This window comes from Hemicordylus capensis, chromosome 1 (genome assembly GCF_027244095.1).
Source record: "Hemicordylus capensis ecotype Gifberg chromosome 1, rHemCap1.1.pri, whole genome shotgun sequence".
NCBI lineage: Eukaryota > Metazoa > Chordata > Lepidosauria > Squamata > Cordylidae > Hemicordylus > Hemicordylus capensis.
In genome coordinates, this window is record NC_069657.1 from 7,580,128 (window position 1) to 7,603,996 (window position 23,869).

Consider the following 23,869-nt stretch of genomic DNA (forward strand, 5'->3'; position numbering starts at 1 on the left):
CCTGAAGTGCTTTGCAATTGAATCGAATTGCAATCGAACGCTGAATCGTTACTGGATCGTTAATGATACATTTCTTAGATGTGTTGTCAGTCTTTTGATATGCTTATTATCGGCGGGGTTTTGTGCGGCTGCTGAAGAAATTGCGAGGTATCGTGTCTTCGTCTGTGTTCTGCAGCACAAGCCTCTGGTGGACTCAGAAGAAAGACCCCTTAAGCTGAATGGGGTTTTTCCTCCTCCTCCTCAAGGGGGTGGGTATACACGGCTGCAGCTTCAGGCGCTTTGGAGAAAATAAAAGCGGCTTAGAGACATTGCACTGTGGAAATGATGAAGCCTCCGTCCGCAGTCAGCGGGCCTGAACTGTGGGCAAGGCAGGGCGATAAAAAAGAGACGGGAGCGGCTTCTTTGCCCGGTTCTACGCAGGCGCGCACGTCGCGCAGGCGCACTCGTCTGACAGGAGCAGCCGGAGCCGGGGGGCTTGGCTGCTGGGCGGCCCGGCGGCGGAGCGAGGACCTCCGCGGGTTCTCCTTCCCGATGGCTGCCGCCCTTCTGGTGGCGCTCTACGAGTACTCGCCGCTCTTCTACATCTCCGTGGTGTTCGTCTGCTTCTTGGTCACCAGCGGCCTGGTCATGGGCTGGTCAGTGGGGCGAAGGCTGCGGAGGGGGGCAGTGGGGGAGGAGGGGGCTGAGAAGTCCATTGAAAAGAGTGGGAGGCAGCAGGCAGTGTTCCCTCTAACAGGGATCCCCCGATGTTGTTCACTACAACTCCCAGCTTCCCCAGCTGCAATGGTCTTCGGCTGGGGATTCTGGGAGTTGTAGTGAATATCTGGGGAGCCCTGTTAGAGAGAACAGTGATGGGAGGGCTGAAAGGGGTCAACGGAGGGAGGAGGTAGGGAGTGGGATCCCCCAGGGACTGATACTGGGACCTGTGCTCTTTAACTTGTTCCTAAATGATCTGGAAGTTGGGGTGACCCGTGGAGTGGCCAGATTTGCAGATGACACTAAACCATTTAGGGAAGTGAAATCCACAATGGATTGTGAGGAGCTCCAAAAAGATCTCTCCAGACTGGGGGACAGAATGGCAAATGCAGTTCAGTGTAAGGAAGTGTCAAGTGATGCATATTGGGGCAAAACCCCCAACTTCATATATACGCTGATGGGATCTGAGCTGTCGGTGACTGACCAGGAGAGAGATCTTGGGGTCGTGGTGGACAGTTCATTGAAACTGTCGTCTCAGTGTGCGGCAGCTGTGAAAAAGGCCAATTCCATGCTAGGAATCATTAGGAGGGGAACTGAAAATAAAACTGCTGATATGATAATGCCGTTATACAAATCTATGGTGCAGCCACATCTGGAGTACTGCGTACAGCTTTGGCCATCGTATCTTAAGAAGGATATTGTAGAACTGGAAAAGGTGTAGAAGAGGGCAACCAAGATGATCAGGGGCCTGGAGCACCTTCCTTATGAGGCCAGCTACAGCATCTGGGGCTCTTTACCTTGCAAAAGAGGCAACTAAGGGGAGACATGATCAAGGTGTATATAATTATGCATGGAGTGGAGAGGGTGGGCAGAGAGGAATTTTTCTCCCTCTCGCACAACACTAGAACCAGAGGTCACCTCATTAAAACTGAAGGTTGGGAAATTTAGGACCAACAAGAGGAAGTACTTTTTGACACAGTGCATAATTAATCTATGGAATTCCTTGATGTGGGAGCCAGCGTGGTGTAGTGGTTAGAGTGCTGGACTAGGACTGGGGAGACCCGAGTTCAAATCCCCATTCAGCCATGATACTAGCCGGGTGACTCTGGTCCAGTCACTTGTCTCTCAGCCTACCCTACTTCGCAGGGTTGTTGTAAGGAGAAACTCAAGTATGTAGTACACCTCTCTGTGCTCCTTGGGATATAAATGTAATAATAATAATAGTTAATAATATGAGATGTGGTGATGGCCACCAGCTTGGATGGCTTTATAAGGGGCTTAGACAGATTCATGGAGGACAGGTCTATCAATGGCTACTAGGCTGGTGGCTGTGGGCCACCTCCAGCCTCAGAGGCACGATGCCTCTGAGTACCAGTTGCAGGGGAGCAACAGCAGGAGAGAGGGCATGCACAGACCTCTTGCCTGTGGGCTCCCCAGCGGCATCTGGTGGGCCACTGTGTGAAACAGGATGCTGGACTAGATTGGCCCAATCCAGCACGGCTGTTCTTGTGTTCTTATGTAAGGTAGAGGAGGGTTATGTTAAGGGAAATGGGGGGGGTAATAATGGAGCCCCCTCTTTGAGGTTGGGTAGTATAGTGATTAGAGTCCTGCAAGACCCACGTTCAAATTACCACTTGTCTGCAGCATGGACCAGTTGGTCTGTTTCCTTATCCTACCTTGCAGGACTGTTGTGAGGACAAAAGGGAGGGATCTCCGAGTGCCCAGGGTTCCAAATCACACGAGTGATGCCTTTCCAGGTTTAGACAAGAATGCTAGGGGGTGGGAGGCAGTGTTCCCTCTAACAGAGATTCCCAGATGTTGTTGACTACAGCTCCCAGAATCCCCAAGCAAAAGCCATCGTAGCTGAGGATTCTGGGAGTTTTAGTCAACAACATCTGGGAATCCCTGTTAGAGGGAACTCTAGTGGGGAGATAGCAAATCATGCTCCTGTTCTCTGTGTGCAGGTGCTTGGGTGGTGGAGAGAAGGATGGCGAGTACTGTTCCCTCTAAGGCATTAGGGGTGTGCATGGAACTGCAGAGCTGCGGTCCGGCACTGTGGGGTGGGGGTTCCTTTAAGGGCGGGGAGGGTTTACTAACCCCTCCCGCCACTTGTCCCCCTCCAGCGCTCGTATTTCTTGTAATAATTGGGGCGGCAGGATACCTCCCTGCTGCCCCTTGTCCCTCTGCAATGCAAAAGGCTCCGGCAAGCCTTTTGCGCACGCGCACGTCGCGCGCGAGCTTCATGTCTCCCTGCGCGCTGAAGGGGGACAAGCGGCGGGAGGGGTTAGTAAACCCTCCCCGCCCTTAAAGCTACCCCCTCCACCCGAACCGAACCGGCCAGTTCTGCACTGGTCCGGACGATCCGGAGGCCTTTACAATGGCCTCCGGACCGGTCCGGACCCATCCCTATAAGGCATGCACACGTGTGCACGCTCACAAGTTTTTGGAAGTCTGCTCAGTTCACTTTAGATCCCACTCAGGTTGAATCAGGAAGGCCCCACTCTGAATGCACGTGCGCGCACCCTGCCTTGATACTGCCACCCTGAACAAAACGCATTCTGCACAGAGATGGAAAAAATTAGAGGGACCGCTGATGGCAAGAGACCTGGATTTAGTGGGTAGCTGGATAGGTGCACTGTTCCCTCTAAGAGGGATCCCCAGCTGTTGTTCACTACAACTCCCAGCATCCTCAACCACAATGGCCTTTGGCTGGGAATTCTGGGAGTTGTAGTCAACAAGATCTGGGAATCCCTGTTAGAGGGAACACTGGATAGGTGGGGAATTTGGTGGGGTCTGAGAAGCCTTTATGAATGAGGAGTACTCTCTTTCATGCTCTTCATGGAAGGCAGCAAATAAGAGAAAGTTGAGGGGCCAGACCATAGTGAAATCCTGATTGAGGGGTGACTGAGGGGAAAAGGTAAAACTGAAACTGGTGTAAATAAAAGTGAGCTGCAGTCAGTGTTCCATCTCCCAGAATCCCTAGATGCAATGGCTTTTGCTTGGGGATCATGGGAGTTGTAGTCAACAACATCTGGGAATCCTTGTTGGAGGGAACACTGATCACAGGCTGCTTCCGTTGATGGCTTTGACTTTCCTATGTTAGGAATGTAGGAAGCTGCCTTATACTGAGACAGCGGCCATACCATTGGGCCATCCAGTTCAGTATTGACTGGCTGGCTGTGACACGCCAGGGTTTCAGGCAGGAGTCTCTCCTGGCCCTTTGTGGCGATGCTGCCAGGGACTGATCTTGGGACCTTCTGCAGGAAGCATGTGGATGCTCTACCACTGAGCTATAGCCCCCCTCCGCTATAATCTTACAGGGCTCACGTGTAGTCTCCCATCCAAGTTCCACACCAAGGCAGACCCTGCTTAGCAAATTCTTGCTTGCGGCCACAAGACCAGCTCTCCGGTCCTAACCTCTGCTATTTTCATGATGTCCTGCTGCTTAGGTTTGGGTGGGATGTTCCTGTGATTCTGAGAAACTCGGAAGAAACTGAATCAAACGTGAAAGTGTTCCAGAAGCAGATGCGACAAGTGAAGAACCCCTTCAGCTTGGAAATTCAAAACCCAGCAGCAGCTTCAGCTGCAAGTCAGTGGATTGGTTTTTGTCATCGTCTCCTTTCCACCCTTTGCTCCCTGTTATTTATTATTTATTTATTCGATTTCTGTTATACCAAGCCTTGGTTCTTGATTTGCCGGTTGTTAACTGTTGGTGCTGGATGCTGTTGAAAGAAGCAGAATATTATAAGATGTTCCCTGCTGTGAGGAAAAATGGATTCCCTGATCCCACTAACTAACCTGAAGCATCATAAAGCTCTACAAGTGGAGGAGTGCCATTTATAATCGGGATGAGCATTCTGGCCAATGTAGGTTTTACTTCTACATTACAAAACCAACGGAAGCAAGAGCCATTTTAAGGGCCAACCCATTTGCACCACTAAAAAGCGCTCTCTCTGTCTCTTTTAAAGCAGCTTCAGGGTTGGGATTGGGACCTATGCCATTCCCCTCTTCATATAAATTGCACCCCGCTCCCAGCTGCTATTTGTCTCATTAGTAGGGTTGCCATGTCCCCCAGAATGTAGGGTAGCCCCCGGATTTTGGCTCCTCCGCCCGGCTGCTAAATTCCACCCAGATTTACACAGATTTCAAATGTGTTGCCCAGATTTTACTCTGGATCCCATCACATGGGAGGGCAAAGAAGGGGGAAGTATACAGATCTATCAAATAAATAAAATGCAAATTAGTTGCTGCATACAGAGGCGTATCTAGGGAAAATAGCGCCTAGGGCAAGCACTGAAATTGCGCCGCCTGTCCAAGCATCTGACACCCATCTTTCAGATAACTTTACCATAATATCAGCTCAAAAATACAAGTCAGGTTCGTTAATCTTTTAATATTTCAAAAACTATTTAGCAGTGGACTTAGCCAGACCAAAAAATGCTGGAAAACTACAAATTTCAGTATGTGGGGGCTCATGAAATACCCAAATACTATGTGGAGGTGTACTTGGAAAACTAAACAGAAGTGCCTGTCTAATTCTCTACTATGCATTGTAGCATCACCATTACATAAGTTTTAAAAATCAATGGAGAATTTGACTTTTCCCAGATACTCTGTAAATAATTAAAGGATATGCAGAGTAAACTGTGTCACTGCTTGGAATATATTCTAGTCTTTCAGAAAGACAGTTAAAATGAGAGAACGAGAGCAAGAAACTCCCAGTGGGCCTTAATATTAAGGGTTTCACATTGATTCAAAGACAAACTCACCATTAATAGCCATATTAGCAAGACATCACATTTAACTCACTTATCACAAGAAGCAAAGTAAGAGCAAATGAATACAATCCTAGCTCAAAAGCATCAGCTCAGTATTCACAAGCCCTGATTCTCTGTACATAGTGCCAATCTGAATATGTGTACAGTGTCTTATATTATATTTTTATTATTATTATTTTTACCTGTAGCCCCTTTGGGGGGCTTCCTAAAGGCTGGGGGGGTTTGCAAAGATTCCTCCTCACCCCGCTGGCCTCTAGGGCCTCGCAGGGACCATTTGAGCATGTGCAGTGGCCGTTTTTAAAAATAATCTTTTTTTTTTTTTAAAGGCCACTGAAAACAAAATGGCCACCGCGCATGCTCAAATGGCCTCTGCAAAGCCTGGCATGACCTAGAGCCTCACAGAGGCCATTTGAGCATGCACGGTGGCCATTTTGTTTTTGGCAGCCTTTTTTAAAAAAAATTAATTTTACAGAATGGCGCCCCCCTTCAAGAGGCGCCCGGGGCACGTGCCCTGCCTGCCCTACCCCTAGATACACCTCTGGCTGCATAATATGCAAATTAGGCCACCCGGATTTGGGAAGCTCGGATATGGCAACCCTACTCATTGGAGAAAGACATATTGCCGTAGGTACCACGCAGCCCCTTGCTCTTCCATCAGTGGGACGTGCACACTGGCTCTGTGAGTGTGGAGAGCCTGTCAACATTCTTTGCAAATACACAAAGCCTCAGTGGCGCTTAAGAATTGTGTCCACACTATCGGACACTCTCCCCAAAATTCCCAATGGGGGAACCGGGGTGGTTCAAGTCGTCTGGGTTCGAACCAGACCAGTCCAGGGGTCTATTGTAAAGGGAAATCCAGTGAGAATTCCACAGCCGATTCCTTACTGGATTTCCCTTTACAAGTAGACCCTGAATCGATCTGTGAATCGGTTTGAACCAGTCCATGAAGGGTCCGTCCAAATCTGGTTCGGATTCAAACCGAACCAGCCTGGCCAGTTCTGTGCACATTCCTTCTTGATGCTAGAGGACTGGATACAAACACATTAGCAAAGATTCTTCAACTGGTATTTAGACTGCCCCAGCCAAATCACAATTGCAACACGTTTTGCGCTTGACAGCTCCTCTGCAGGGGATGATATCTAGACATGTTTAGAACTAAGCCTCAACTGAAATAGGTCATGTGCTTTGAGGTGAAGCTGGTTGCTAAGAATTGTTTGCCGTTCATTACCAGAAGAAGAGGTACTGAGCTTGTAAGACTTGCGGGGGCTTGGTGGTTGTCATCTAGAGCAGGGATTCTCAACGTTGGGTCCCCAGATGTTATTGGACTTCAACTCCCATAATCCCTAACCAAAGGCCAATGGGGCTGGAGATTATGGGAGTTGAAGTCCAATAACATCTGGGGACCCAACGTTGAGAATCCCTGAGAGTGGTCTAGAAAAATAACATGCTCTGCGTGGAAATGTGAAAGAAATATTCTTGCTTTTTGCTTTTGGCTTGTTCATATTGACCAAACCTCTCATCATGCTTGTGTTCGGTTCTTTCCCCCAAGGTGGCATCACCCTAATGCTTGATTGTCTGGAAAACTGTCTCCTTACCTGCTACTGGGGTTGCAGTGTGCAAAAGCTCCACGAAGCCCTGCAGAAGCATGCCTATTGTTTCCGGATTAAAACCCCCCAGACGTTTGAGGATGCATTGCAGAATGAGTATCTCTACTGCCAGCAGTACTGGTATCCTTTTGCCACGCTTGCATGTTTCCAGTGTTGGGATCCAGCATGGGAACTTGAACGTCCATTTGTACACAGAAGTTTTGAAGTGGGTTTCTAGCCTCTGTCGTTGTAGAGCAAAGTTGGAAAAGCCAAGGGGTGCAGTTTCAGAGGATGGGTGTCCAGTGCTCTTGCTACCAGGCTAGCAATAATCTTCATTGTTTCTGTTCTGTTTTTTAAAAATCAGGTTATTTGAAGACCCAGCTGCCGCGCTTCTTAGATGTGGCTTCCTTTTCTCGCCTCTATACCAGCTGTTGGCAGCAATGTTGCCAGTGGCCTGCTCAGAGTTCTGTGTGTGGAGCCTGCTGCCGCCACCAGCATCACCTCCTGTTGCAAGCCAAGGTGTGGTGCCATAGCCAGCAAAGAGAAGCAAGCCAGGCCTGCGATGGCTACTAGGACTGAGGTCTTAGTGGAGCAGGCTTAGCAGAGCTGCTGTGGAAGTGACCAGGGGGCCCACCCAGAGGGGAAAGGTGGCAGGTCATCTCAGGGGGAACGGGGAGAGGGGGCCCTTAGTGGCCCCTTTTCTCGGGGTGGCGGTGAGTGTGGGTGGGGAGGTAGGTGGCTCGTGTTCTTTGAATACATCCGCCTAATTACAGTTATACTCCTGCTCTATACAAGGTAAGGTTGGGAGTCTTATACTTTTATTTCACCGCACGTAGAAGTGAATGTACAAACTGATATCTTCTGTGTCCGTCTGGTCTGCAAGTGATCTGACTATTGGACTTGTTTTGAGAGCAGGGTTCCCTCTAACAGGGCTTCCCAGATGTTGACTGCAACTCCCAGAATCCCCAGGCAAAGGCCATTGCAGCTAGGGATGCTGGGAGTTGTAGTCAGCAACATCTGGGAATCCCTATTAGAGGGAACCCTGTTGGAGAGCAGTCTGCCATACCTCCTGGCACATTTCCTCTTAACTGGCTGCTATTCTGCCACTGAACAACTGATGAGCAGAATGTAGGGCAGCCCCCTGGAGCTGTTCCCAACTGATAGTCAATATGATGTCCTTCATAGAGCTCCATGGATGTTTTAATATGGACTTTAGCATATTGTAAAGAATTATTGGACATATTTCTCTGAAACAGTCGATATTTCCATATGGATTTGGTGGGTGGTGGGGGTGGGGAGATATATCCATGGAGCTCTGTTAAGGGCATCTTATTGACTTCTACTGCACTGACTGGGAATCATAGAAGAAAGATTATCTGGACTCTTTTAGAGACTGTGTTTATATACTTTTTACAATAGGAATGTATTTTTTTTAATGTGTGATTATTAGGAAGGATTTTAGCATTTGGGATCAATACACTGGAATTCATGAAGCGTTATTATTTATCACGCAAATTGGTTTAAAATGGGATCATTTGTGGTTTAAACATACTTTTAGACTGAGATTTCTAGTTGGGGTTTTCTTGTGTACAGCTTACAACAAAATTCATTTTAAAACATAATAAAACACAACCTCTAAAATCATAGACATTCAGGATAAGCAGAATCATTAAATCAGGGCAATCACAGAGAAATGCATAGACTTGGGGGAAGGCCTGCTGAATTTTTTTTTAAAAAAAGTCTTCAACTTACATTTAGAATTAAACAGACAAGCCTAAGATCAAGGGGCAGGGAGTTCCAGAGAACCATGGCCACCACTGAGAAGGCTCGCTTTTATACTAACTTCATAAGGTTTATACTAAATTTTGTATAGAATGTATACAAAGTATACATATATACTATTATGTTGTTGGCATTATTGATTCTGTAACTGGTAGTCCTGAAGAAGGGGAGGAAACTTACAGTATGCAAATCACCAAAGCCATGTACCCTGAGTACTGGGAATTCTGCTCACCTTTGCTGCTATAAGGACTAGTAATTTCTTGGTTTTTTAAAAATACCGGGGTGTGTGTGTGTGGGGGGAGAAAGTGCATATTGTTAGAGGCTGAATTTTGCATCCCATACTAAATGGGATCACAGAGTAAAGCGGAGTACGCACGACTCTGCATTTTTCTGTCCCGGTTTTGTCCCAGACTAGAATATCTTAGGAGAGTTGAAGTCAGGCTGGTGTGTGTTTTTACCCTTGCCTTCTAAGTGAGTCCAAGAACACGAAAATGTTCTTGTCGCCAAAGATGGCATCTATCTATGCAGTGTGAGCATTCCTTGACACAAACAAAGCATTAAAAAACCTGACAAAGAGGAAACGTGTTGTCAGTTGCCGGAAGAGGCACACATCACTGACTTTGGCCCTGTGCCTCGATCGCGGTACCCACTGGTAGCACTGCTGACCTTAGCTGATGAAGACAACAGAGAGATCTATGATATTGTAGGTAATCTTTATCTTTATCTTTTTCTTTTTAATGAAATAGCAGTTTGTGTAGAACTGTGTGCGCTGACGGGGTTGCTTCTCTCCCCCGCCCCAGCCATTGTTGCATAAGGTTTGGAGCTGACATTCACAATTCCACATAAAGGTCACATCTCTGCCTGGAGCAGGGTGACTACAAATAAATGAAAAATGATGATGGAGCCTGCCGTATCCCGCAGGACCCTGGGTCTGTTTCGAGTAAGTTAGAACTGCAACAGTGCACGCAATGAATCCTACGTTTGTACCTGAGTGAACTTTAGCCTACCTCGTCAATTAATAACGTTGAATTAACTTGCTTGAGTTAGTCTTAAAATAGTCCAGATTTTACTTGGTAGAATTCACTGTCACCATGGCGTATTTCACTAAAAATGTATGGTAAGAGACTTGGTAATTGCAATGATTTCTAAAAGAATAAATGGAATGGACACTACTTCGAGTTTTCCTTCCTTTAAAAAAAATTTTTTTTAATGCCTTCAAAAATAAGATACTTCATATCAAATATAATCGCTAATATTAAATATCTATCAAATATGACTGTTGCACAGAACCAAAATGAGACAACTGAAGCAAATAAATGGTAGGTGCAATAAAATGGTAATTAAGTATAATAAAATGGTAATCTTAATTACCATTAAGACTGGTAATTAGAATTGGGTGAAGGGAGTGGGACCCTCTTCTTATTTACCTAAAACATATTATAAAATGGATTTCTATCAGGCTTTTGAGTGGTAACAAAAATGTTTTTAAAATGCCCTAGAGCTGACTTTCGTATGATTTATCGGGGGGAGAACGATTAAATTACAGGCAAGACTTGGGTATTGTAACTGATACTTGTTCTAATGATGAGATGGAAGTCCTTTTGTTGTTGTTTTGTTTGTTTGTTTTGTTTGTGTTTTTTTCCCTTTCTTTTTTTCTCTTTTTTCTTTGTGTGTGTGCGTGTGTGTATCATATGTTGTGAAAAACTGAATTAAAAGTTATTTTTTAAAAAAAGAAGAAGAATTGGGTGCACTCTGTGCACACTTACTGAGAGTAAGTCCCATTAAACTCAGTAGGTCTTACTTGTTTCATTTAGAGAATTTGCTAGCCATTCTTCAGTATAAAACAGCATGCAGCCAAAAGATAAAAAAAATATAACAAAGCTAGCAGAATCGTTAAGACATCATGAGATCACAGAAGCTGTTGTCACCAGATGATAAAGACCAATGGGAACATAAAATGCCAACTACAATCAGAACTTTTACATGCTGGAAGACTTGAGCAAATAAAAAGGTCTTCATTTGGCATTGAAAGGACATCAGGATTTGTGCCAGGGAAGTTTATCTAGGGAGAGGCTCCATATGGGGCTTTATGACTGAACTCTAGCACTGTTTAAGGTATGTTTCCAACAACTAATGTCAAAGCCTCATACAGATCTTGTTGGATTTTTTAGGGGTTGAAAGAGAGACCCAGTTTTGTTGTGCCTCCATGACATTCAAACTTGGGGAAACTTCCAGGCATTATTTTATTTGCAATTCCATGCTTCACAACTTATTATTAAAATGTACATATGACCTTTTCAACTAGACATAAACAAATTTCCTCCTGTACAATAGAGTCCTGTGCATACTTGCTCAGATGTAAATGTATCTACTACACAAGGCGCCTCTTTCCATCCACGGGACCCTCCTCTGAGTCCCCCTGGCATCCAAGATGAGTTGGGGGAGGGTGATCAAAGATATTTAATTCTTGGGAAACTGAAGCAGTTAAAAACAAAATCTGATTGGAATTATAGGGAAAATAAAGCAGAAATTGGGAATACCAAGAAAATTGGGAATACCAAGAGGAAACTTTTCCTTTTTTTCTTTTTTTTGGAAGATTGCGATGGTGTCCATAATTCACATTCCTGATGACAGTTACAGGCTTCCCTGCAGAATACTCTATCAGTACCTCCTCCTGGCTCAAGGTCAGCTTCATGATCTAAAGGTAAGCTTTGGGGTTAATTCTTTATTTTACATCTCAAAAGAAGGCAAAGGATCTTTAGGGTAAAAGTAGCTGCTTTGGCATATATATCACACCAATGGTTAGGTCTTCCTTAATTCTGCCAGCTTGGAACCTTAGCTGAAGAACACAGTGTTGGCAGGTAGAACATTTATATATACAGAGCATGCGTTCCATCACTGGAGCGGTGTCTCCTTTTTTTCCTGGATGTCAAAAATCAAAAATTTGCAACCCAGAAAAGCCAGTTCTCTAACTGCTGCAATGAAGGTAAATGAGACGCAGGCTGTGGAAGTGTTCAATGGAGACCTGGTCTACTACGCATGCAGCAGATTTAAGTGGGAGCAAGGTGGTAGAGCTTTGAGGTGGCAGAATGGATTGGGCACTTTAGCTGCAGGTGGGGGAGCCATTTGTTTTAAACACACACACCCCTTCTCTAAAATATTCCATACAAGTACAAACACAAAAACCATCACCTTGGGAGTGAGGTTCTAGCTCCGTTCACTTTTCTTGGGCTAACGTTCTACTTGCAAGGTGCTTTTCATGTTGGAGAATACTTTTTTAAAAATGCACACACCCCTTGCCGCCGCAAAGTGGTGTAGTCCATTCTGCTGCATGTTTTCTTGAGGCCTAAGTATTTCTTACTGGAGAGACAGGCAGACAGGCGCTGTAGAATCAGCAAACATGGAAATGGCTTATTCAAAACCACGTGGCCGGTGCTACTTTAAGATACTCTGTCCTTGTTATACACAGTTCAGTTTTAGAAGGGAAGGCAGGATGGGCATTTTGATTTGTTTGTGGATCATTGATAGGAGCAGATCAGGATCTGTGGAATTCTGAATAACTGAGTCTCTCACCATTGCCTCTAGAAGATCCTCTCAAATCTTCGTTTGTGCTTGTGCAAAAAAACAAGAACACCCCACACTTCACCTTCTACACATCTCCTCAATGCTGAGGGCTAGAAACATGTTTAAAATAGCAGCTGAGTAAATTTTAACAGGCTCTGAGTACTATGCTAGAAACCGGATTCCATACTTAAAGTTATGGAACCATCAGTTACCCACTGTGACATTATTAATGAGTTCTTTGTGGATAAAATATCATACACAGAACCCACAATTACTGCAGTGTCTGATGCGGAGGTGTCCATCACCTCCTCTTATGTAGTTAGGCTGGATCAGTTTCACTTTGTGACTCCTGAAGATGTGGACAAGTTGCTTAGAGTGGTGTGGCCTATTACCTGTTCTCTTGACCCTTGTCTGACATGGCTTATACTCTTTGGCAGGGGGTTGTTGTAGAAGGCCTGGCAGACATTATAAATGCTTCTCTGAGGGAGGGCAGGATGCCTTCCTGTCTTAAGGAGGCAATCATTAGACCTCTTTAGAAGAAGCCTACATTGGATCCCTCAGAGGTAAGCAACTACAGGCCTGTTTCCAACCTTCCGTGGTTGGGCTAAGTAATTGAGAGGGTGCTGGCCTCCCAGCTCCAGGCAGTCATGGAGGAAACTGATTATCTAGACTCATTTCAAACTGGCTTTTGGACTGGCTATGGGGTGGAGACTGCCTTGGTCGGCCTGACAGATGATCTCCAATGGGAAATTGACAGAGTTAGTATGACTCTGTTGGTCTTTTTGGATCTCTCAGAAGCTTTTGATATTATTGACTGTAGTATCCTTTTGGAGTGTCTGAGAGGGTTGGGAGTGGGAGGCACTGCTTTGCAATGGTTCCACTCTTACCTCTCAGGCAGATTCTAGATGATGTCGCTTGGAAACTGTTCTTCAAAATCTGAACTTTTATATGGCGCCCTCAGGGCACCATACTGTCTCCAGTGTTCGTTAACATCTACATGAAACCACTGGGAGAGATCATCAGGAGATTTGGTGCAGGCTGTTATAAATATGCTGATGATACCCAAATCTCTTTCTCCATGTCAGCATCATCAGGAGAAGACATAACCTCCTCAAATGCCTGCCTGGAGGGGGTGATGGGCTGGATGAGGGATAACAAACTGAGAATGAATCCAAATAAAATGGAGGTACTTATTGTGCAGGTTTGGAACTCAGGAGACAATTTTGATCTGCTGTTTCTGGATGGGGTCACACTTCCCCAGAAGGAACAGGCATGCAGTCTGGGGGTGCTTCTGGATCCAAACCTCTCCCTGGTGTCCCAGGTTGAAGCGGTGGCCAGAGGTGCTTTCTATCCACTTCGACTGATATGCCAGCTGCGACTGTTTCTTGAGATAAATTACCTCAGAACGGTAGTACATATACTGGTAACCTCCAGACTTGACTACTGCAATGTCCTCTGTGTGGGGCTGACTTTGTTCGTAGTCTGGAAACTGTAGTTTGTACAGAATGTGGCAGCCAGGTTAGTCTCTGCGTCATCTCGAAGAGACCATATTATTCCTATATTAAAAGAACTACACTGCCTACCAGTAGGTTTCCGGGCAATATACAAGGTGTTAGTTATAACCTATAAAGCTCTAAACAGCTTAGGCCCAAGGTACTTAAGAGAACATCTTGTTTGCTATGACCCCCATCACCCATTGAGATTACCCAGAGAGGTTCATCTGCAGTTGCCACTGGCTCGTCTGGGGCTACACATGGACGGGCCTTTTCTCTTGCTGCCCTGAGACTCTGGAATGCACTCCCTGCTGAGATAAGAGCTTCCCCTTCTAAGACAACTTTTAAAAACTCTCTAAAGATGCATTTATTCACCCAACTTTTTAACTAGATGTGGTTTTTGTTTTAAGGTTTTAATTTCTGTTTTAATTTGTTTTATGTTGCTGTAAACCACCCAGAGATGGAAGTTTGGGGCAGTGTACAATTATAATAAGCAAGTAAACCAGCAGACCTGGGCTTGAGAAAAATTGGGGTGGTGCCTCCCTGCCTGGGAACCCATTGTGTTCTTCTCTTTGATCTCCTTGAAGGAAGGATGGGACACGAAAATAGCCAACTAACAGAAGATATGCACACGTGATTTTCCCTTGATTTGGGGAGATATGGTCCTTGGTGGCGGGGCTGACCCTTGTGCATTGTTGAAATTCATTTTTAAACTATCTTGAAATTTGTGAGTTATGGGTTCGGTCAGACTTAAAGCAAATGAACATTCCTGCTGGTGGGGTGTTGCGTCCTTGTCTTCTTCCCACCAGTGTTCCCTCTAACAAAGATTCCCAGATGTTGTTGACTACAACTCCCAGAAGCCCCAGCTGCAATGGCTTTTGCTTGGGGATTATGGGAATTGTAGTCATCAACATCTGGAAATCTCTATTAGAGGGAACACTGCTTCCCACCCTGGGCCTGCTGGCGCTCAAGACTTGTTGTGCAAATATAATTTAAAATGTCTGCGTTTCCATTTTTCTGGTAAAGAGGGAAAGGAAGGAGAACATTATGCTTTAAAAAAAAAACACCAACCGGAGATTCTTTACAAAGCATCTAGGGAAGAAAACCTCTCCTGGGGGACACTTGGGGTTGGAGGATCCCTCGTGGAGGGTTGCCCTCCCTCCTTTTTCCAGGGTGCCAAGGAGTGGAGGTTTTCCCTACTGCTTGTCTCCTTTTGAAGGGCTGCACCCTGGGAAAGGGGAGGAAGCACAGCCCTCCATGACGGCTCAGAGGGTTTCCCATGGAGGGCTGCCCTTCCTCCTCTTATGGGCATTTTTAGTCCTACTTAGGCAATGCCAGAGTTCCACCTCTGAAGCAAACTGGCCCTCCAGAGTGGATCAAAGGAGCACAGTGCAGCGTGCCACTGAAGAAGCCGATCCCGTCCAAAGCGGCTTCAGAAGCAAATATATTTCCTGCATGTAGGCCTGCTCTCTACCAACAGGGCCTTGAATCCGAGCATGGACAAGGAGAAGTTTTTCTTAGGGCGGGTTCACACAGCCACCCCAAAGGTGGTACGCTGGGAACCAGAGCTCCCTGGCAAGCATACGTTCCTACCTGGTGAGTCATCTGAAGCCACCCAAGTCCTGTTCCCATGCTGTGTTGCCCAGATTCCCGCGACTTCTATAGCCAAGCTTTGAAATTGAGCGGAAGAGTATCTCAATTATGTGGCGGGGGGACTGGATTTGGGCAGCTTCAGACGGGAAGCCCATGGAATTCCTGGCCTGTGGGGCAGTAGTGTGAAGCTGAGCTTAGTCTCTTATAATACTAGACCTGGGGTCATCCACTGAAAGAGGCGATGGAAATGTACATACTTGTGCAGCACACACTGAAGAATTCCCTGCCACGAGGTCTGGTGGCCGCTAGCTTAGTCGGCTTTCAAAGCGAATTGAAGAGATTCATTGAAGAGTGTTTAAGCCTTAGACCTAAATGGAAAATATAAATGACACTGTATCTCGGAATAACCAATTGTGGGAAGAGACAGTGAGAGAAAGAGATTGTCTTCATAAACTACTGGTGGGCTTCCTGGGGGCATCTGGCTGGTTGGCCCCTAGGGCAAGGGTTCTCGACCTTGGGTCCCCAGTCATTGTTGGACTATGACTCCCATAATCCCCAGCCACAGCGGTCAAGATTGAGAACCCTTGCCCTGAGAGGAACAGAACAGAACAGGACTGGAACTGAAATTGAAACAGATCCAGTGGGACTTCTCTTGTTTTATATGTTGCCTTCAACTTTGTCCAGCACTGTATGGGCAACTAAAGTGTTTGCACTGCGGTTTCTCCTCTTCCCCTCTTGCAGCAACTCTTCATGTCTGCCAACAACAGTGGCTCCCCTTTGAACGTCCCTCCTCCAGGAGAGAGAACCAGAGTTGGCCAGCTGCTCGAAAAGGCTGGGTTGGAAGAGGATGAGCCGGAGTTGCCGGAGGAAGGCTGCAAGGACTGCATCGTCTGCCAGAACAAGGCAGTCAACTGGGTGCTGCTCCCTTGCAGGCACACCTGCTTGTGTGACGACTGCATCCCCTATTTCCAGCAGTGCCCCATGTGCCGGCAGTTTGTGGGAGAGTCCTTCCCCCTGTGTGGCCAAAAGGAAGGGGACCACAGAAGTTAGATGGAGGCGTACGTCTTGGAGAAGAGCTGAGATCCGGCAGCTGTGTTTGGAACAGGGGAAAGGCCCTTTTTGTGTGCTGTCTTCCACTTGGAGTGCTGGTGGTCCATGAGTAGACCAGATCGGAAGCAGTGTTTGCTGTTCCCCTTAGCAATCCATCCAGAAACAAAAACGTTACAGCTTGTGGATGCAGGAGCATGATTCTTGCCTTCTGGAGCAGTGTGAAAGGGCAATCGTGGCAGGCAAAAGCAAGATGTTGAACTTGTATGCACGTGTGCGCACACCACACACACACAGACACAGAGCAACGTCTTGAGTATTTTCATGAAGTCTTATTCAGAGGCTTATTCCGACAAACTGACACAGAGAGAACTTGCCAGAAAAGATACCCCCTTGGGGGACCTAGCTTAATATTCTTTATTTATATAAATGCTCAAGCAAGTAATGTTAGGATAGTTTGACTTCCAGCTGTTAGCAGCCTTGCGCTTTAAGTCTTAGCAAACAGAAAAGGAGAAATATATATATATATACACACACACTAGTAAAAGAGCTTGCCATCTGCAAGCGTATGAACATTATATCTCTCTGTAATTCTAGTCTCTTTCTATCATGTTTGCCAATGAGAAGGTTTTCCTGCATTTTCCAGGACATTAATGAATTTTCCCCAGGGTTTGGATTTTTGTAGTCTGAGCAAGGTCTGGAGCCTTCCTGCAAAAACAGCAGGTTAATATTTTTCATGGTTTGGCCTGGGAGTTTCATGTCTGCATGAATCAGTTCACAAGCATATTTATTTGTTTGTTTGTTTGTTCATTCGATTTACACACTGCCTTTCCTAAAGTGGCTCAGGGCAGTTTACATTAAAATCAAAAAGACATAACAATTAAACTTAAAAAACCATTTAAAAGCAAATTAAAATTAAAACTAGATATCATAAGCCAGGCTATAAAAAGTCTTTAAGGCTCTTCTGAAGGCCTCCAAGGACAATAATCCTCTTATATCCCTGGGGAGCCCATTCCACAACCCATGGCCAGCAACTGAGAAGGCCTGATTCCAGGTCGCCCCTAGATGAACCAGTGGCACCCGAAGATGGCCCCCTCCTGATGATCTCAATGAGCGGTGGGGATCTTGTAGAGAAAGGTGCTCTCTCAGATAACCCACACCTAAGTCATCCAGGGCTTTAAAAGTAATAACTAGCACTTTGTACTTGGTCTGAAAAAATATCGGTAGCTAGTGCAGCTGTTTAAGAACAGGCATAATGTGGTCTCTCCCTGATACTCCACAGACCAATATGGCTGCCACATTTTTAACTAACTGAAGTTTCTGAACTACGTACAAAGGCAGCCCTTTGTAGAGTGCATTGCAGTAGTCTAGCCCGGAGGTTACCAGCTGGTGTACCACTGTATTCAGGTCATTCTCCTCAAGAAACGGGTGGAGTTGTTGAATCAATTGCAGCTGGTAAAACGCACTCCTGACCACAGCCTCAACTTGAGGCACCAGGGTGAGACCTGGGTCCAAGAGCAATCCTAAACTATGGACCTGTTCTTTCTGGGGGAGTATAACCTCACCCAGAACAGGATGTTCTATCCCATCTTGCAGATAACAACCAATGAGCACCTCTGTCTTGCTTGGATTCAGCTTCAGTTTATTATCCCTCATCCAGCCCATTACTGCCTGTAGGCTGTCATTTTAGAGGCGAATGCCATTTCCTGATATTGATGACAAGGAGAAATTGATTTCGGTGTCATCGGCATATCGCTAACATCCAGCACCAAATCCCCTGATGGCCTCACTCAGTGGTTTCCTGTTGATGTTAAAAACGTGGAGCCAGCTTGGTGTAGTGGTTAGAGTGCTGGACTAGGTCCGGGGTGACCCGAGTTCAAATCCCCATTCAGCCAGGATACTTGCTGGGTGACTCTGGGCCAGTCACTTCTCTCTCAGCCTAACCTACTTCACAGGGTTGTTGTGAGGAGAAACGTAAGTATGTAGCACACCGCTCTGGTCTCCTTGGAGAAAGAGCGGGATATAAATACATCATCATAATAATTAATAATTAATAAAGCATTGGTGACAGAATGGAGCCCTGAGGGACTCCATATAGTAGCTCCTGTTTAGAAGAGCATCTATCACCAAGCACCACCATCTGAAATCTGGCTGAGACATAGGAGCAGAACTACTTTAAAACAATACTTCCTGTCCCCAAATCGCTCAGGCAATCCAGAAGGATAACATGGTCAATAGTATCAAAAGCTGCTGAGAGATCCAAAAGAACCAGCAGAGTCACACTCCCTCTGTCAATTCCCTGGTGAACGCCATCTATCAGGCTAACCCAGGCCATCTCAACCCCATAGCCCACTCTAAAGCCAATTTAAAATGGGTCTAGGTAATCAGTTTCCTCCAAGACCACTTGGAGCTGGTCAGCCCCCACCCTCTCAATCATCTTACCCAATCATGGGAGGTTGGAGACAGGCCTCTAATTATCCACCACCAGGGCATCCAGAGTGGACTTCTTAAGAAGGGAGTCTAACCACTGCCGCCTTCAAACAAGGTGGCATCCTGCTCTCCCTTAGTGAGGTATTAATGATATCAACTAGGCCAGCTCCAGCTACCTCCCTGCAAGATGAAGTCAGCCACGTTGGGCAAGGATCCAAAGAACAGGTGGTAAGCTCCAAGCAGTTTGTCCACATCCTCGGGAGTCTCAACCTGAAACTGATCAATTTCATCTTGCAATAGGGATTGCCTAGCTGGATGCTCAGAAATACTGGAGTCCAGGACAGCCTAAATGTGAGAAGTTTTGTCTGCAAAGAACTGATTGAATGTGTCACAGTGAGACATTGAGGCTATTCTCACGATCACTGGAAAGCGGGCCAAGGGAGCTTAGCCTACTTCCCAGGCATCATGGGAAACCCCGGGCTCTCAGGCGAGCCTGGTGCTCCAAAGACAGCTAGCCCGACTAATTCCCCCTCCCCTTACATGAGGTTAGTAGAGCAAGTGCTCCGATAAACTCATCTGGTTGCCCGTGGGTCGCCACGGTGTGCAGCAACACACGAGTAGACCCCCAACCGGGAGGCTAAGCCCACTCTCCCCGCAGACCCCATTGAGGTGCTTCACAGCAATCATGTAAAGTGCCTCGTTCTTTTTGGAAACAGATTTGAAACAGAAGGGGCTTGAGTTTGGTAAAAGCTAGTGCAGTGCCAAGTGTGAGCTGCCACGTTTGAAAAGACCCCACCCCCCGCCACCAAAGCAACCTGAAATCAAGATATTTATTGATCTGCAATAGATCTGCCTTGTTTATCTTTCACCATGAAAGGTGAGTTTCCAGCAGGTGGTTTTCTTTGAGTAAATCCCATGAATGAATTATATAGTCCCTGCCTAATATGGTGTCCTAACTCACTTTTGGTATGAGTTTTTACGTGGTATGACTACACAACAGTACATAATTTATTATAGACATATTACATAGCATAAATATTGCATATACATGTTATTGAAGAGACTTGTATTCCACTTTCTGACTAGAGCCCCCAAACCAGCCCACACCATTAAATAAACTGCTACGAATAATTGATAGCCATACACTTAAAACCCGTTGAGCTGAACTTTTCCCTGTCTCTTCCCTCCAGATTACACGTGCTAATTCTATTGAAAGGTCTCTCACTACTTACAGCAGGGTGGTAGCAAGCATGAATTGTCCTCTTTGCTAAGCAGGGCCTGCCTTGGTTTGCATTTGAATGGGGTGTAACGTGTGAGCACGGTAAGATATTCCCATCGGGGGATGGTGCCTCTCTCCTTGTGTGCAGAAGGTTCCCAGTTTCCTCCCTGGCAGCATCTCCAAGATAGGGCTGAGAGAGACTCCTGCCTGCAACCTTGGAGAAGCCGCTGCCAGTCTATGTAGACTACACTGAGCTAGATGGACCAAGGGTCTGACTCGGTAGAAGGCAGCTTCATCCTATGTTCCTACCTTTGTGGCTGGGGATGATGGGAGTTGTAGTCCAGCAGCATCTGGGGACCCAAGCTTGAGAACCCGTAACTTCCAGTGTCTGCTTCAGGAAGACCTTTTCACCACTCCTTCCACCCTGAACCACCCACCGCCACAATCCTATTCAGGCTTCTAATCTTTTAACATGTTTAAATCTGAGCACACATTGGCCTCTTAAGTGAACAATGAGCAGGGATCCACCAATTTAGGCTTAGCTCACTAGCCAGCCATTATGTGTGGCTGCCACCCTCGGATTCTTTTGTGGCCCACAGGCAGCAGAGAGCTTAGGAGAGAAGGGTTTCTTCTACCATTTGCACTGGGAGAGGGAGATGGCAAGGAACAGGGAGGACCCTCTCCAACTCAGAACAATTTCCTGCTGTTTCTTAGCTTCTAAAAATGAGATCTGGGAGGTGCTGGGTGTCCTGCTCACCAGAGAGCTGGGGACACTTGCCACTGGCAAGTGGATTTGCAGATGCCTGTCAATGAAGCAACTTCCCAGCATTTTTTGTACATTTGATTGATTGATTAAGTGCCGTCAAGTTGGTGTTGACTCTTAGCGACCACATAGATAGATTCTCTCCAGGATGATCTGTCTTCCACTTGGCCTTTCAGGCCTCTCAGTGTGCATTCATTGCTTTCGTAATTGAGTCCATCCACCCTGCTGCTGGCCATCCTCTTCTTCTCTTTCCTTCCACTTTCCCCAGCATTATGGACTTCTCAAGGGAGCTAGGTTTTCACTTTGTGTCCAAAGTATGCTAGTTTGAGCCTGGTCATTTGTGCCTCAAGTGAAAATTCTGGATTGATCTGCTCTATGATCCATTTGTTTGTTTTCCTGGCTGTCCATGGTCTCCTCAACAGTCTTCTCTAGCACTCCAATTCAAAAGGGTCAATGCTTTTTCTATCTTGCTTCTTCAGAGGTGCACATACATGCATTATTTTTTGGCAGTTGCACAGAGATCCTGCCTCAGGCCCCTTTTAATTTTGAACATTCCTGGAACCAACTGGCTCCCAGTGGAGCACATGTGTGACACTATCCATTTCAGTATGTGTTAAAAACATCATGTCTGGTGAACGCTATACTGGAAAGGGGACCTCATGTCATGCCTAACACACTGAGAAAGGAAAAATGCCTTTGGGGGGAGAACAGAACCCAAGTCCTTGCAAGGCAGAGGCTCTTGTGTGGTCCCAGCATTAAGCAATTCGGCAAAGCCAGGCTCTTCTCTTCCTGATGATGACTGCTAGTAAGAACCATCCTCTGGGAAGAACATCCCTGTGCTTCTTCCTGGCCACTCTGCTCCGGTTTCCAGCCTCCCTGCATCACTCCCTGCCTGCCTCCAAGAATCTCTGCAGCTGCCCAGTTTTCCCCACCCCACTGGTGCTGGGGCAGCATTGAAAGAACCCCACCCCACTGCACCACCTGTGGAAATTATCCCATTAGCTGCCTCCTTGGGGGTGGGGGTAGAGTTGCCATGTCCCCCGAAGTTCCAGGTTTCACCCGGATTTCAAGCATCTCAGCCAGCTTGCTTAGCCCCAGATTTCAGATTTCACTGTTTTGTTCTTTTTTTTTTATTTTTATTTTTTATTTTTATAAAGCAAAACTCCAGCCCTTGTAGAAGTGGAGTTATGGTGCAAAATGTGCAGTCACTCTTCTGCTCAGAAATTATTTCCAAGCCAATTTGCATAATTGGCTTGGAAATAATATGTAAATGAGGCACCCGGATTTGGAAAGCCAAAATATGGCAACCCTCCGGCCTCCATGGAAGGGGATTCCAATGTGCACCTTCTGCATCTTCCGAAGTGCACAGTCCTAACTGGGAGGGTAGGAGAAGCAGGGGGCGCTTCCCTCCACCCACACGCGGGAGCTGGGAACAAATGCTGGGCTCGCTGCTGCCATCCACCTCACAGACGAGCCTTTCCCCCTCCTACCTTGCTTGTAGATTTTTCGCGATGGCCAACTGGGAGCGCGTACAGCTCCCAAAATAGGGCCGGAGGCTTCTCCTGCCCTAGTACCCATCTAAGAACAGTCTTTGTTGGTTTCTATGCGGTGAGTGGCTCTTCTGCCTGACCTTATATCTGGTGGGAACAGAATTCAATGACAGCAGGGGAGATGCTTGAGACAACGAAACAACGATGCTTGAGACAACGAAAGAGACCCACTAATGCTTGCTGTTAAATGTGCATCCTGCTCTTCCTCCAAAGCCAGTGAGAGTCAGTGAGGTGTAGTGGTTAGAGTGCTGGACTAGGACTGGGGAGACCCGAGTTCAAATCCCTGTTCAAAACATAACCATGTATACCACTCTGGGCTCCTTGGAAGAAGAGCCAGATATACATGTAAAAAATAAATAAATAAATAAATAAATAAATAAATAATAACAAGAAGAAGAAGAAGAAGAAAGAAAGAAAAACAAGTGAAAATAATCGACATAGTAATACCAGGGGATAGCAGAATAGAAGAAAAAATAGAAAAAATCACCAAATAGAAAGATCTACAAATTGAAATTGAAAGGCTGTGGCAGAAAAAGACCAAAATAATCCCAGTGGTAATTGGCGCCCTGGGTGCAATTCCAAAAGACCTTGAAGAGCACCTCAGCACCATCGGGGCCACAGAAATCACCATCAGCCAATTACAAAAAGCAGCTTTACTGGGAACAGCCTATATTCTGCGACGATATCTATAACAATTGACAATAAAATTCAGCCATCCCAGGTCCTTGGGAAGGACTTGATGTCTGTGTAAAACAAACCAGTCAATAACACCTGTCTGACTGTGTGAACAAGAAATAATAATAATAATAAAATAGGAACATCGTTTTAGCCCCCTGGGAGCCCTGTGAGGTAAGTTAGGCCGAGATGGTGGCTTGCCCAAGCCTAACCAGTGGATGTCATATCTAAGCTGTAATTGGAACCCAGATCTGTCCACAGCTGAAACCCAGACATTCTACAAGTTGTGCTGCACCTAATATTTTCCTGAGTCATATTCATAGGAAATAGTCTTTCTTTGGAGTGACAAATGTGAAATTGTTTTGTGATGGGAAATCGTTGCCTCTCCCCATCCCTCCGTTCCCAAGAACAAAGGCGTGTTTGCTAACAGAAATGTTTCTAGTATATGTTTATTTCTTGTACTAAGGGGTCTCGGTTGCTTGCTTTCAGCCTGTTTTGCAATCTCATTGAACAACAGAGGTCACAACTCAGCCTCTGAACCTGCTTTCACTGCCAAGGCACTTCTCTAGAAGTCCTGCGCACTTTCTTCGCCCGATGGAGTGATCACCAACACCTCACAACCACGTGGAATTAGGGCGAGAGACTTCAGGGGCAGGGTTGTCGTTTCCCAGAGATATCAGCAGCTGAGGCCTT

The 23,869-nt window shown here is 46.2% G+C and overlaps 1 protein-coding gene across 1 annotated transcript; it reads left to right on the forward strand.

Moving 5' to 3' along the window:
• Nucleotides 1-409: 409 nt before the first annotated feature.
• On the forward strand, nucleotides 410-17,117 carry CGRRF1 (cell growth regulator with ring finger domain 1). The gene is made up of 6 exons (XM_053285830.1): nucleotides 410-635; nucleotides 4,146-4,285; nucleotides 7,024-7,201; nucleotides 9,398-9,545; nucleotides 11,439-11,546; nucleotides 16,234-17,117. Exons 1-6 carry the CDS (start codon nucleotides 532-534, stop codon nucleotides 16,540-16,542), a joined length of 987 nt encoding a protein of 328 aa, XP_053141805.1. The 5' UTR covers nucleotides 410-531; the 3' UTR covers nucleotides 16,543-17,117.
• The last annotated feature ends 6,752 nt before the right edge of the window (nucleotides 17,118-23,869 follow it).